We start from the raw sequence: 11,836 nt of genomic DNA on the forward strand, positions 1-11,836 counted from the left end.
GGAAAAAAGCTATGACCAACCTAGATAGCATATTAAAAAGCAGAGACATTACTTTGCCAACAAAGGTCCGTCTAGTCAAAGCTATGATTTTTCCGGTGGTCATGTATAGATGTGAGAGTTGAACTATAAAGAAAGCTGAGTGCTGAAGAATTGACGCTTTTGAACTGTGGTGCTGGAGAAGACTCTTGAGAGTCCCTTGGACTGCAAGAGATCCAATCAGTCCACTTTCAAGGAGATCAGTCCTGGGTGTTCATTGGAAGGACTGATGCTGAAGCTGAAACCCCAATACTTTGGCCACCTCATGCAAAGAACGGACTCACTGGAAAAGACTGATGCTGGGAAAGACTTGATGGCAGGAGGAGAAGGGACGACAGAGGACGAGATGGTTGGATGGCATCACTGACTCGATGGACATGAGTTTGAGCAAGTTCTGGGAGTTGGTGATGGACAGGGAGGCCTGGCGTACTGTAGTCCATGGGATCGCAAAGAGTCAGACAGGACTGAGAGACTGAACTGAACTAACTGATGTCCCCAAATGACCTTCCCTAACGACTCTATCCAATTATCACTGAGGACACTCAAGGGCTATCTGCCTTGCACTAATCTGCCTCAGATATCCCCAAACAAATGTCCAATATTTTACCCCTCCAAGTTTTAGGGTTAAAGGTGCTGAGGTGAGCAGAGCGAACATTCTGGGATCTAGAGGAAAGCTGGCAGAGGACACCCTTGCCACCCTGGGAAGGACCCCAACCAGGCCTAGAACAACCACCTCCATCAGCAACTCAAACAGAGCCTGTGCTTTCCCACAGACACCACCACCAAGGCTGGACTACCAAGGTCCTTCGTCCCCCAATCCCCACACAGCATCCCAGCATCCTACCCTACACACCAGGCAGTCACCCACCGAGCACAGGTGCCCGAACAGGCCACAGGCCAAAGGACTCTGCTCTTCCTTCCGCGTGCGCTGCCCCCCACACCCTATCCCTGAGCTTCTCTGCTCAAATGTCACCTTCCTAGGAGAGTCAGCTTCTCCTGAAGCTTCTTCTCAGCTTCCCCTGACGCTCCCCTTTCCAACCCACATGGCACTGCTACTCCCCACACCTCCACAGCACCCTCCCCAAGCTGAAGCTCGCGGCCGCCCTGAGCCTGCAGGATGGTTCTGCAGGGCACACAGCGTGTGCATCACCCTCTTCCACACTCTCCCCGGGGTAAGACTGGCCGCCTCCCCGCCCTCCCGCCACCTTGGCACCCAGTTCTCAGTGGCTCCCCAGGCCCTGCAGCCACAGAGCCATCTCAGGCTGGGTATCAGCCAAGGCCCTGCTTTTGGGAGCCAGTTCCCTGCCTCCCCAGCCCTTCCTCCAGACACAGTCTTCAGTGTGGAATGGCCCTCTGCATTCCTGTGACTATCTGATTAGTGTGTGTCTCTCTCTCTAGACAGTAAGCTGCCTGGTAAGAAGGACAATGCCCATCTCTGCTTATCACTCCATCCTCAGTGCCTGGTACACAGCAGCCACTCAATGACTACTTGCTGAACGAATGAATGAAAGTTTCTGACTATATTGGTCACACTTCTGTTACAGGAATTACCACCCTAAAAAGGGGATTCATCAGTTAGCCTGTTTCCCTCTCCTGCTACTGCTGCTGCTAAGTCACTTCAGTCGTGTCCGACAACTCCCAAAGCACAGATCTCGTTTCAGCTCTATCCTGCTAAGGCCTGGCCACCAAAATTCTTTGTCTGAGCAATCACAAAAGATATAAAGTCCTTTATATGCAGTTCTGAATAAAAGTGCCTGGTATACTACAAATTAATTCCAAAGACACAGAATACTACCCTTGGAAGACCTGACTTTGCATTTTATTCGAAGTGGTGGAATACGATTTCTGGGGAGAGGATGCAGACATGAGGAGTGGGACAGTTCTTTAAGATTTGTTTTTCTTTTCTTGCCACTGCAGTATTTTAATAAATACAAAGGGGGGGGGACCCAACATGAACCAGCTTATTGACAGATATTTTATGAAAAACTCTTTCTCAATCTTTTTCAAATATTTCACAGTCTAACTTGCTTTTTGATCAAATTAATATGTAGTTTTAAGTTTTTTTAACATAAAAGTTCTAAGTTTTTTACCATTAAAAAAACTTCATGTTTTAATTCACCACTAATTATTTTCTTAATGTTACTAAGCAAAATGTATCTCCCACTCTGCCTCCAAATAACTAATGAATTAAAGTTGCTTATCTTTTAGAGAATCTCCTGGTGGTCCAGTGGTTAGGACTCTATAGGTCACTGCAGGGGGCACAGTTCTGCTCCCTGGTCAGGGAACTAAGATTGCAGCGTGGCCAAAAAGAAAGAAAGAAAGCGGGGAAGTGAGGAAAGTCTGATTTTGGGTAAGACAGGAGAAAGCCCAGGTTCATTATCCAATTCCCCACTAGTCACCAAGGTTGATGACCTACTAACCTCTCAAACTAACCAAAGGTTTGTCCTCTCAAGGGTCTTCTTTAATGCAGAGTTCACCAACAGATAAGAATTTGAATTTGAATCAGATCATTTTTTTTACAATATAAAAACTGGACATCATGACTGCTATAATTAAGGGGTTGAATGTCTTGAAAATACCATTTCTTAAAGAAAAAAAAAATTGTTCAGGCGTTTTAATAGTCACAAATTTCTACAGCACCTCCACAGTTCTCAGTATACTGGGTCACAGAGAACCACTATAACCTCCAGAACATCTGCTCCATCCCCTGGCAAAATCCAATAAAAATAAGAAAAATTCTATTCTACTTGAATAGACAGCTTCAATAATTTTAAAAACAAGAGGTGCTCCAAAAAGTCCTGCTCACTGACTATCTGGTCATGTGTGTGCGAAAGTCGCTCAGTGTTGCTCAGGGTCTGACTCTCTGCGACCCCATGGGCTACCCATATCCAGTCCATGGACTTCTCCAGGCCAGAATCCTGGAGTGGGTAGCTGTTCCTTCTCCAGGGGATCTTCCCAACCTAGGGATCAAACCCAGTTCTCCCGCAGTGCAGGTGGGTTCTTTACCAGCTGAGCCACAAGGGAAGCCCAACCATCGGGGTTTTTTTTTTTTTTTCAGTCACTCAGCCGTGTCCAACTCTTTGCGACCCCATGAATCACAGCACGCCAGGCCTCCCTGTCCATCACAAACTCAAACTCATGTCCATCGAGTCGGTGATGCCATCTAGCCATCTCGTTCTCTGTCGTCCCTGTCTCCTCCCGCCCCCAATCCCTCCTAACATCAGAGTCTTTTCCAGTGAGTCAACTCGTCGCGTGAGGTGGCCAAAGTATTGGAGTTTCAGCTTAGAAGACTGCATTATGAGACAGGGGGACAAAAACAGTGTCTGAATAGGAAAAACACACAGGACAGACCAATGGGACCAAGGATCAGGGAGGGAAGAGAGTGACTTTTTACTTTAAACATGTCTGTTCCAGAAATTCAAGTCTTTACTTTGTATTTAAAAATAAAATTAATGAACAAGTTTTACCAAAATGCACTCTACACAGAATCTAGCAATTAATAATTAGTAACAGACTGGTTGTTGCTTTTCAGTTTCTAAGTTGTGCCCAATTCTTTGCGACCCCATGGACCCCATGTAGGTTGCCAGGCTCTTCTGTCCATGGGGTTTTCCAAGCAACAATGCTGGAGTGGGTTGCCATTTCCTTTTCCAGCCCTAAATAATTACTTTAAACATGTAAACCTTTATTTCATTCATTCGGTCATTCCATAAACCTTCTCTGAGAATTATCATGAGGAAATTGCACCATGAAACAGCAGGCCTTTATCAGTCTGGCCAAGTACAAACAGCAGAGGCTAGAAGTCCAAAACCTGCTCTTAAGTCCCCGATAGCACCTTTCGTGGCCACGTGACTTCAATCACAACCTCCCGAGTCTCTCTTTACCCATCTGTAAAATGGTGATAATAGGAATACATTACAGGGTTGCTTAAGGATAATGCCAGCCACAGCACTTCACAAACCATGCAGCTTATAAACTACACAACCACTCCACATGCTGATCTCAGCAATGCTCCGTTTCATAATAAATATGCTCCTACTTGTCCAATCAGCAGATCTACCCCGAAGGCCTACTCTCCAGGTCTCAAATAAACACACACATCTTGGTAGAATTACCACTTAAATATTGAGAGACAGAAGTTTTCTACAACATCAGGCAGGAATCTCCAAAAACTCGAGAATTAAACGTCATTTTCAAATTCTCTTTTATTTCCTCCCAGGTGCTATCAAAAGTAAAAAGACTGATATTTTCAGAAAAAATAGAAAGAGTACATATTTTAATGATGAAATTCTCTCAAAAGGCATTGCTTCACTCCTCTGGAGTTATAAACTGTCTAAAACAGGAGAGACACATAAGAGGAAAACCAGAAATGCTCTTGATGGTTACCAGAGTACCAAATAAATTCACAAGCTGACTGGCCCTAACTAAAGTTAAATGAGTATAATAAAATTTAAAATGCATCGCTTATATCCAGAGAAAAGGATACTATCTTTATGTGAGAATAATTAAACAATGCAGACTAACTCATTAGCCCAGAAGCCAAATCAAAATTCCCCACACACAGCCACGTATTAAATGTTCCTGGGCAGTTCTGGTTGTAGTTCACAAGGTCCATGGCTTGCAGCAGACAATTTATACAGAGATCCAGCTTTATTCAACATATTTTAAAAGAATACTTTTGACTTGTACTCACAATAATGATAAACGTCTATTTTTCTGAACAGTGAGGAAAGTAAATTGAGAAAATGGTCCAAAAAACTGTCCCCACCACTTCCAGTGCATCCGATGGCTCTCATGGAACTACAGCTCCAGGAAAGGGGTGAGGATGGGGGTTGGGGGGGGGACTATTCACGGGACTCCTCCCTTCCCTCCCCAGCCAGCTCATCCACAATAACAGGTCTGTAACATGAAGCCCTCTATTTTGTTCAGTCTTAAATGCAAGGTTTTTTTCTTACATTCGGTGTCTTAAGCAGAGCATACTTGAGATCGCTAATATTATTCAAGTTACATTTACTTTTTTTTCACAGTAGCTCCAATGATAATATAAGTTTGCAGCTATCACACTGAATCTTTTGAAACTTTAAAGACTATTTTGCTAGAAAAGAGCACTGGCATGCCAACGGTGTGCATGTAATACACACAGATAAAAAGCAGCATTTCTCCATAAAACAAGTACAAGTGGGGAAACAAAACTGTACCACCATCAAAAAACAAGAGAGAGAGGGGCAGGCAGCTAGGTGTAAAACTTGGATACCAAAGGCACAAGAGTGGGGCACCAGTCTTTCTACTAGGAGGTATTTTTATTTCCAATGCACTACTTGTGAGACTCTTAAATCAGAGAGTGTAGGCTTATGAGATGGTGAGATGGTCCTTGAGCTGATAACCAGAAAAATAAAGTGAGAACTGACCTGAAGAATGACAACCAAAAAAAGCTGCAGATGAAGCCCAGGAGAGAAAGGCCTGAGAGGGGTGAGCAGAGGAGCAGCCCTGGGCTAGCACATGGTCCAGGCACCTAGTCATCTCTCAGCTCTCAAGGCAGCCAGAGAGGGCATATCCAGGAAGACCGGCTGTGTCCTCCCCACCCCAAACCACACTTCCACCTCTACACCTCACCAAGCCTACTCCTGGAAGAGGGCAACCCGAGCACAGGGCCTTTCCAGACAGGGAGCAGCATGGAATGATTGGTTTCTCCGGGCATCTGCTGAAAATGGGGTCATGGCTGAGGAGCTTTCAAATAGTCAGGAAGTGGCCCACTCATGAAAAGTCTACGCTCTGAAGACTCCACCTTGAGGTTTATGACAGATTCTACAATGTCTGATCCTTGAAACAAATAGTACTATAAACCTACCCAAGGGCTATCTTTATTTTGCCTACACTCAGTTCTTCGTCCAGCCTGCACTGACAGAAATGAATACAGAAAGACCTATTGGGAGATCACGTCAAAAAACAGGAAAACTGCAGTCCAAGCACATGCAAGTCTTTGGAATTGAACATCTACAGTGCTGAAGTAGCACTCAAATGACAAATGACAGTAATCCAATGGCCCAAGGCCAGGAAATTCCACTGCAAACAGATTTATCTGTTTTGTGCCACAGTGATTCTTGCCTGTGTGGCAGTAAAGAGAACTGTGACAGCGTAATTACAAATTCAAAAGCAAGTGCTTCCCACTGGTTTTCATACTTAGTGGATTGTCAGTCAGAAGTGTCCTCAGCAACCACCTTCAGTGTGCCACTTGAAAAGCCAGATCTCTTAACAGCAAGTACTTACATGTCTGAAATTTGTAAAAACACAAACAAATAATCTTAATGTAACTACTTCAGGTTGAGATGATACAACTTTTCTCAATTACTTGAATATTATAGTCTGAGCACAGCAGAAAGTCAACGTGCCACTAGGCCTGGCATTAAATAATCATTAAGCTTTGGAATTTTTTTCTTCCTTAAGTTTTCCTATGTGACCCACTATTCAAGTCGTGTCAGTTCTACATTCAAAAAAATATGAAATAAACGTCCTAACTTGCTCTGGAGAGGAATTTAGAATGAGGTGGGTCCACTTATTACTTGCCATCACTTCATCACTTGGTCCCCACAAGATGGGCTCCAGAGTGCAAGGGGAGGCCCTGGATGGGGCTCACCTCCATTGCTGGTCTGCAGGAACCACTGAGGAGATCATCAACTCAAACTTTAAATAGCGTATCTAGCGTGAGGACCTGTTTCAAAATGTTGCTGTCACTCTACAACTGAACACTGGTATCTCCAAACATCCTATACTTCAAATAATTTTATTTACTCCAGCTGCTCACTATGAAAGGCCAATCAGAATGCTTCTCTTTGGAGAACTACTGACACAGCTGCCGGACACAAAGACATTCAGTGCTTCAGCGACACTACCACACGCTGTAAGTTGGGTCCAAGAAACCCCACAGTGCAAAATGAGGGGCCACACTATTCTATCCTAGGCAAGGAAAAGGCTGGGGTGAGCCTGCTGCAGAGGACCAGGACAGGAGCAACCACACGATATTCAGATAGGTTGCAAGAAGTGCTACTGTAGAGATTTCACTAAGAACAACTGCAACGATCAGAAACGCTTCTTCTGGTTTAAGACAGCACTGGTCAGTTCAAATTAATTATCCCAAATCATTTCATCAGTTCCCTCGTGACGACAAATATTAATTAGAGACGTACTTTCACCTCAGTTGTCAAAGTTCACTATTTGGGTTTGTTAAAATGTGTTGAAAATTATCCGAATTAGAAATGTTTCCGAGTTTTTCACTGTTTCACGTCAATCCAGGGAAAAGGGTTCAATCGATACTATAGAAATAGGATATAATCTATAAATGTTTTAAATTGTAACCTTAAAAATCCAATTTTAAAATAGGACCCTTAAAAAAATCTAAGAATAAAATAAAATAGAGCCCTTACTGCTAATCTGTGGTTGTTAACCCCCACAGTAAACACGTAATATGCATCACTGTGCTTAGCACAGGGTGATCGCTCAATCAGTTATTTGTTTAATTAATGAATGGCAATGACCAAGGCAGTACCCTTAGGACAGGAGGTAACTGAATAAAACTAAATTATTAAAATGTTCAGCCTAACTTAAGCAGGATCCAACCATTAAGTCCTGTCACATACATGATTTAATTACCTGTTTTCATTACTACTCTTCTAAAAAGAAAATTATGAAAAATATGAGAAATCATACCATTTCCTTTCCTACCTTCTCTATGCTAGAACTTAAAAGCATTTCAATCCTACTTTAAAAAAATAAACCCGAAGTGTTGCTAACATTTATGTTCAGCTAACTGTTGCCACCTTAATTTTCCAAAGATGTACAACATGCAGGCAATAATGCTGTATAAAACAAACACTAGGACAAGGAAAGCAAACGAAATTACAATCACGTTCACATATTATCACTGCTCATTAACATTTCAATTTTGCCCTGTGACTGGTGCTTATGATAATGAAGTGAATTATGCCTAAACATTCTTCTTTCATTTCAAAATCACTACCGACTATGACCCATTCGTTCACAATGAATCTTGTACCTATTTTGTAGCTATTTATCTTAAAATTTAAGTTGAGAAAAAGGCAAATACTAAATCTCTTAAGGAAAGAAATCTTTGAATTACACACTTGTAAAACTTATTCAACCACTAAGCCCTTTTTTTGTTCATTGAACTTTACTGAGTTACTTTCAAAAACAGACGTACTAGTGAACAAAAAGTTAAAGGCAGAAAGTTGTAGAGCAAACTGAAGCGCCAAAAATTTAACAAAATTGCAGCTTCCTATAAGATCTCAGTTTTTTTAAGTTATCGCGTCTTAAATTCCGCGACACGCGTTAATTACAAATTATTAAAACCTACTCCATTCCCAAAAGGGCAACAAAAACCAACTGCTTAGAGAGGGTTATGATTTACCGGCCACCAGTTTTCCAATAGCTACTTTGTTCCATTTCCCTATATTTAATACAAAGTTAATACTACAGCACTGAGTTGATACAAAAAAAGTGCAACAACTTCTAGGGACTGGAAGTCGACAAATCAGGGGTCTACACAGCAAGCCCGACAAATAAGACCACATGCTGATTTTCAAACAGAGCAACTGTACTTGGGAGAGTGGGGAGGACTGAGTTCAACTCTACACTATCTCCCTAAAAGCGTCCTCGTTCCTCTTTCTTTCCACTACGGGATTATCTTAAATGGCCCCTAAGCCTGAGAGACCTCTCTGACAGTGTGCGTTAGTATAGTGTCAGCCGGGCTGAGACGGATTCACGCAAAGGATGTCACTCAAAGGCAGGTATTAATAAAAGTACAGCCCTGGCCAGTTATTTCGAGTCCCCTTTGCAACAGTAACCTTAAAGCTGCTCCTCAGTCACTAGAATCTGAAAGCCAGGAAACCAGCTATCCCCCTCACCCCCACCCCCCGCCACGAGGTCAATCAAACTGCGAAAGCAACCTTTAGTGCCACGGGGAAAACGGTGCACCCCCAAATCTCGGTGGTTCGCTGCGGGCAGAGAGGCAACCGGAGGGTGTGGAAGGCTCTGCCGCTCCCGGGCCTCCCGAAGCCCCTGGGCCGCCTCCCGGGACGGCCAGGGCCCCATCCTTACCGCCGGCTCGCCCCGCGGTCCAGCCCTGAGGTTAACCCCTTCGCGCCCCCCCAGACCCTCTCGAGGCCGGTCCGGGCGCCCCATCTCAGCCGCCCCTACGAGGCGGGGCCCGGAGGGCTCGGGCGCGGGACTGGCCGGGCTGAGGGCGGCCGAGGCGCGGAAGCAGCGGGAGGCTCGGGGCCTAGTCCCGGGCAGCGTGTCCCGGCGCCCTCCCCCACTCCCACACGCTCGCTCAGGGCCGGGGTGCGCCCGCCCGCCCGCCTGCCCGGTGCCCGCCCGCCCGCGGCCCGGGATCCCTTCCCGCCGAGGGCGCCGGCTGGCGGCTACCTGCGGGCTGCGGAGGGCCATGGCGGCCCGTTTCAATGAGCCTCGGCGCTCCTCCGGCTCCTCACGCTGCTTCCCCCGCCGCCGCCATCTTCTCGCCCGCACATACACACTCGCATCGGCCGCCGCGCCTGCGCACTGGCCGCGCGCCGCGGGGCGTGGGGAGGCCGGGCGCGCCGGGCGTGCGCTGCGCATGCGCGACCGACAGGTGGGCGTGCGCGGCGGGAGCCGGCCGGGGGTGGACCCTGAGCCAGCGCCCCTGCGGACGCGGGCCCGCCCGCTGCAGACCTGAACTCCCGGGCCCCGAGGGAACGCACGGGGGACGGAGGTGATAACGCCGGAACGCCTGGTCGCCCCGAGCTTCTCACCACCCCGGAGGCCACCTGGGCGGTGCTTGGTGGGACTCGGGAACTCCGGGTCGGGAGCTGCGGCCTGAGGTCGGCCCGTTCCGCCGAACCCTTGGGCTGGGGTCTCCGAGTGCGAGCTGAAGATCTCAGAGCAGTCGAGTTTATGGAGGTCGCATCCACCCATTCATATTTGTTCACTTTTCATTCATTCCACAAACACACTGAGCGCCTGCACTGTGCCACGCCTTTAACTAGGCATCGGAGAATATTTTTAAAAAATAGAAACGCACCCGTAAAGCGTTTAGGATTGGGCCTGGCAAATGGTAAGCCTCCAGTGTTACCTATCACACACCTACATGCATGTGTGCAGACAGACCAGTTTTCAGGTCATTGGTTCCAGAAGCAGTGAGCCTGACCATGCAGGGTACTACCTGCTTCGGCCCCTCCAGCTGAGTCTTTGGGTTCGTCACCCGTTCAGTTCAGTTCAGTCGCTCAGTCGTGTCCGACTCTCCGTGACCCCATGAATCACAGCACGCCAGGCCTCCCTGTCCGTCACCAACTCCCGGAGTTCACTCAAACTCATGTCCACAGAGTCGGTGATGCCATCCAGCCATCTCATTCTCTGTTGTCCCCTTCTCCTCCCGCCCCCAACCTTTCCTAGCATCAGAGTCTTAGGTTAATTAAATTTCTTAACTCATAAGATTTCTGTGAGGAGCAGATTAAATGAGTGTGAACACACTGGCAAAAAAAAAAAAACTTTAAAAAGCTAGGGAAACAATAATATTGTATCCATGCTGTGATTAAAACCACAGGAAAAAAATCTACCTATATATAAAGACAGGGAAGGATATGAAAACCCACTGATGACTTATGGTGGTTTACATCTGGTTTTTAACAACATGTTTTGTTTGTTTGTTTTAACGGTGGCACCACTTGATTTCAATACAAGGAGATACATGTGAAAAGTGAAATATGAGCAAGCATTGTGGACCCTGGGCTTCCCTGGTGGCTCAGATGGTAAAGCATCTGCCTGCAATGCAAGAGACCCAGGTTTGACCCCTGGAGCAGGAAATGGCAACTCACTCCAGTATTCTTGCCTGGAGAACTCCATAGACAAAGGAGCCTGTCAGGCTACCGTCCATGGGATTGCAGAGTCAGACAGGACTGAGCAGCTAACACACATCATTGTAGGCCCTGCAGTCCTTCAGTTCAGTGCAGTCCTTAGCAGGCCCTTATCCTTGCAATGAGAGCCAGGGGAGGAAAGCACAGTCAAGAAACACCTGAAAGGGACTTCCTGGTCCAGTGGTTAAGAAGCCACCTTCCAATGCAGGGACACAGGTTCAATCCCTGGCTGGAAAACTAAGATCCCACATGCTGTGGGCCTTCGTCCCACAACTAGGGAGCCCGCACACTTGAACAAAGTCCTAGCACAGCCCCAAAGAAAGCCTGAAATAAAATCCCAACACCTGCACTCACTGGGCTGCGTGAATTTCAACAGGTAAGCTTTCTTAAACTTTCTGTGAATTTTTTGTAAAAGGAGGTGTGGTAAGCAGAGTCATCCCATCCCCAAAATGTTCACTTCCCGCCCTCCAGAACCTGTACAGATGTGACTTTACATTGCTAAAGGGACTTTGCAGATGGGGTTAAATTGAAGACTTTGAGATAAAGAGATTATTCTGGATTAAATGGGTGGGACCCATGTAAACCCAAAGATCCTTAGAAAAAGAAAGAGGGAGGAAGCCAGAGAGTCAGAGAACCAGAGACATTAACAACATCTGAGGAGGGAAGACAGAGTGAGAGAGATTTCAGGATGCTAGGCTGCTGGTTTTGAAGATGGAGGCATGCAGTTCTAGAAGCTGGAAAAGACATATTTTCTCCTAAAACCTCCAGAAAGAACACAGCCTTGCCTGCAACTTGTCTTCAGCCCAGTAAATCTCCTGACCTACAGAACTGCAAAATAATTTGTAAACCAGTAAATTTGTGGCCACTTGTTACAGCAGCAACAGGAAATTAACACAGGG

At 46.1% G+C, this 11,836-nt stretch overlaps 1 protein-coding gene across 1 annotated transcript in view; it reads right to left on the reverse strand.

Moving 5' to 3' along the window:
* USP10 (ubiquitin specific peptidase 10) overlaps window positions 1–9,663 on the reverse strand; it is a 65,090-nt gene extending 55,427 nt beyond the window's left edge. The window contains exon 1 of the mRNA XM_055413023.2: window positions 9,472–9,663. Coding sequence (XP_055268998.2) covers window positions 9,472–9,663 — 192 coding nt within the window. The remainder of the gene's footprint in view (window positions 1–9,471) is intronic.
* Window positions 9,664–11,836: the final 2,173 nt, after the last annotated feature.

This window comes from Moschus berezovskii, chromosome 22 (assembly GCF_049115385.1).
Source record: "Moschus berezovskii isolate FMDL1 chromosome 22, NW_MosBer_1.0, whole genome shotgun sequence".
Classification (NCBI taxonomy): Eukaryota; Metazoa; Chordata; class Mammalia; order Artiodactyla; family Moschidae; genus Moschus; species Moschus berezovskii.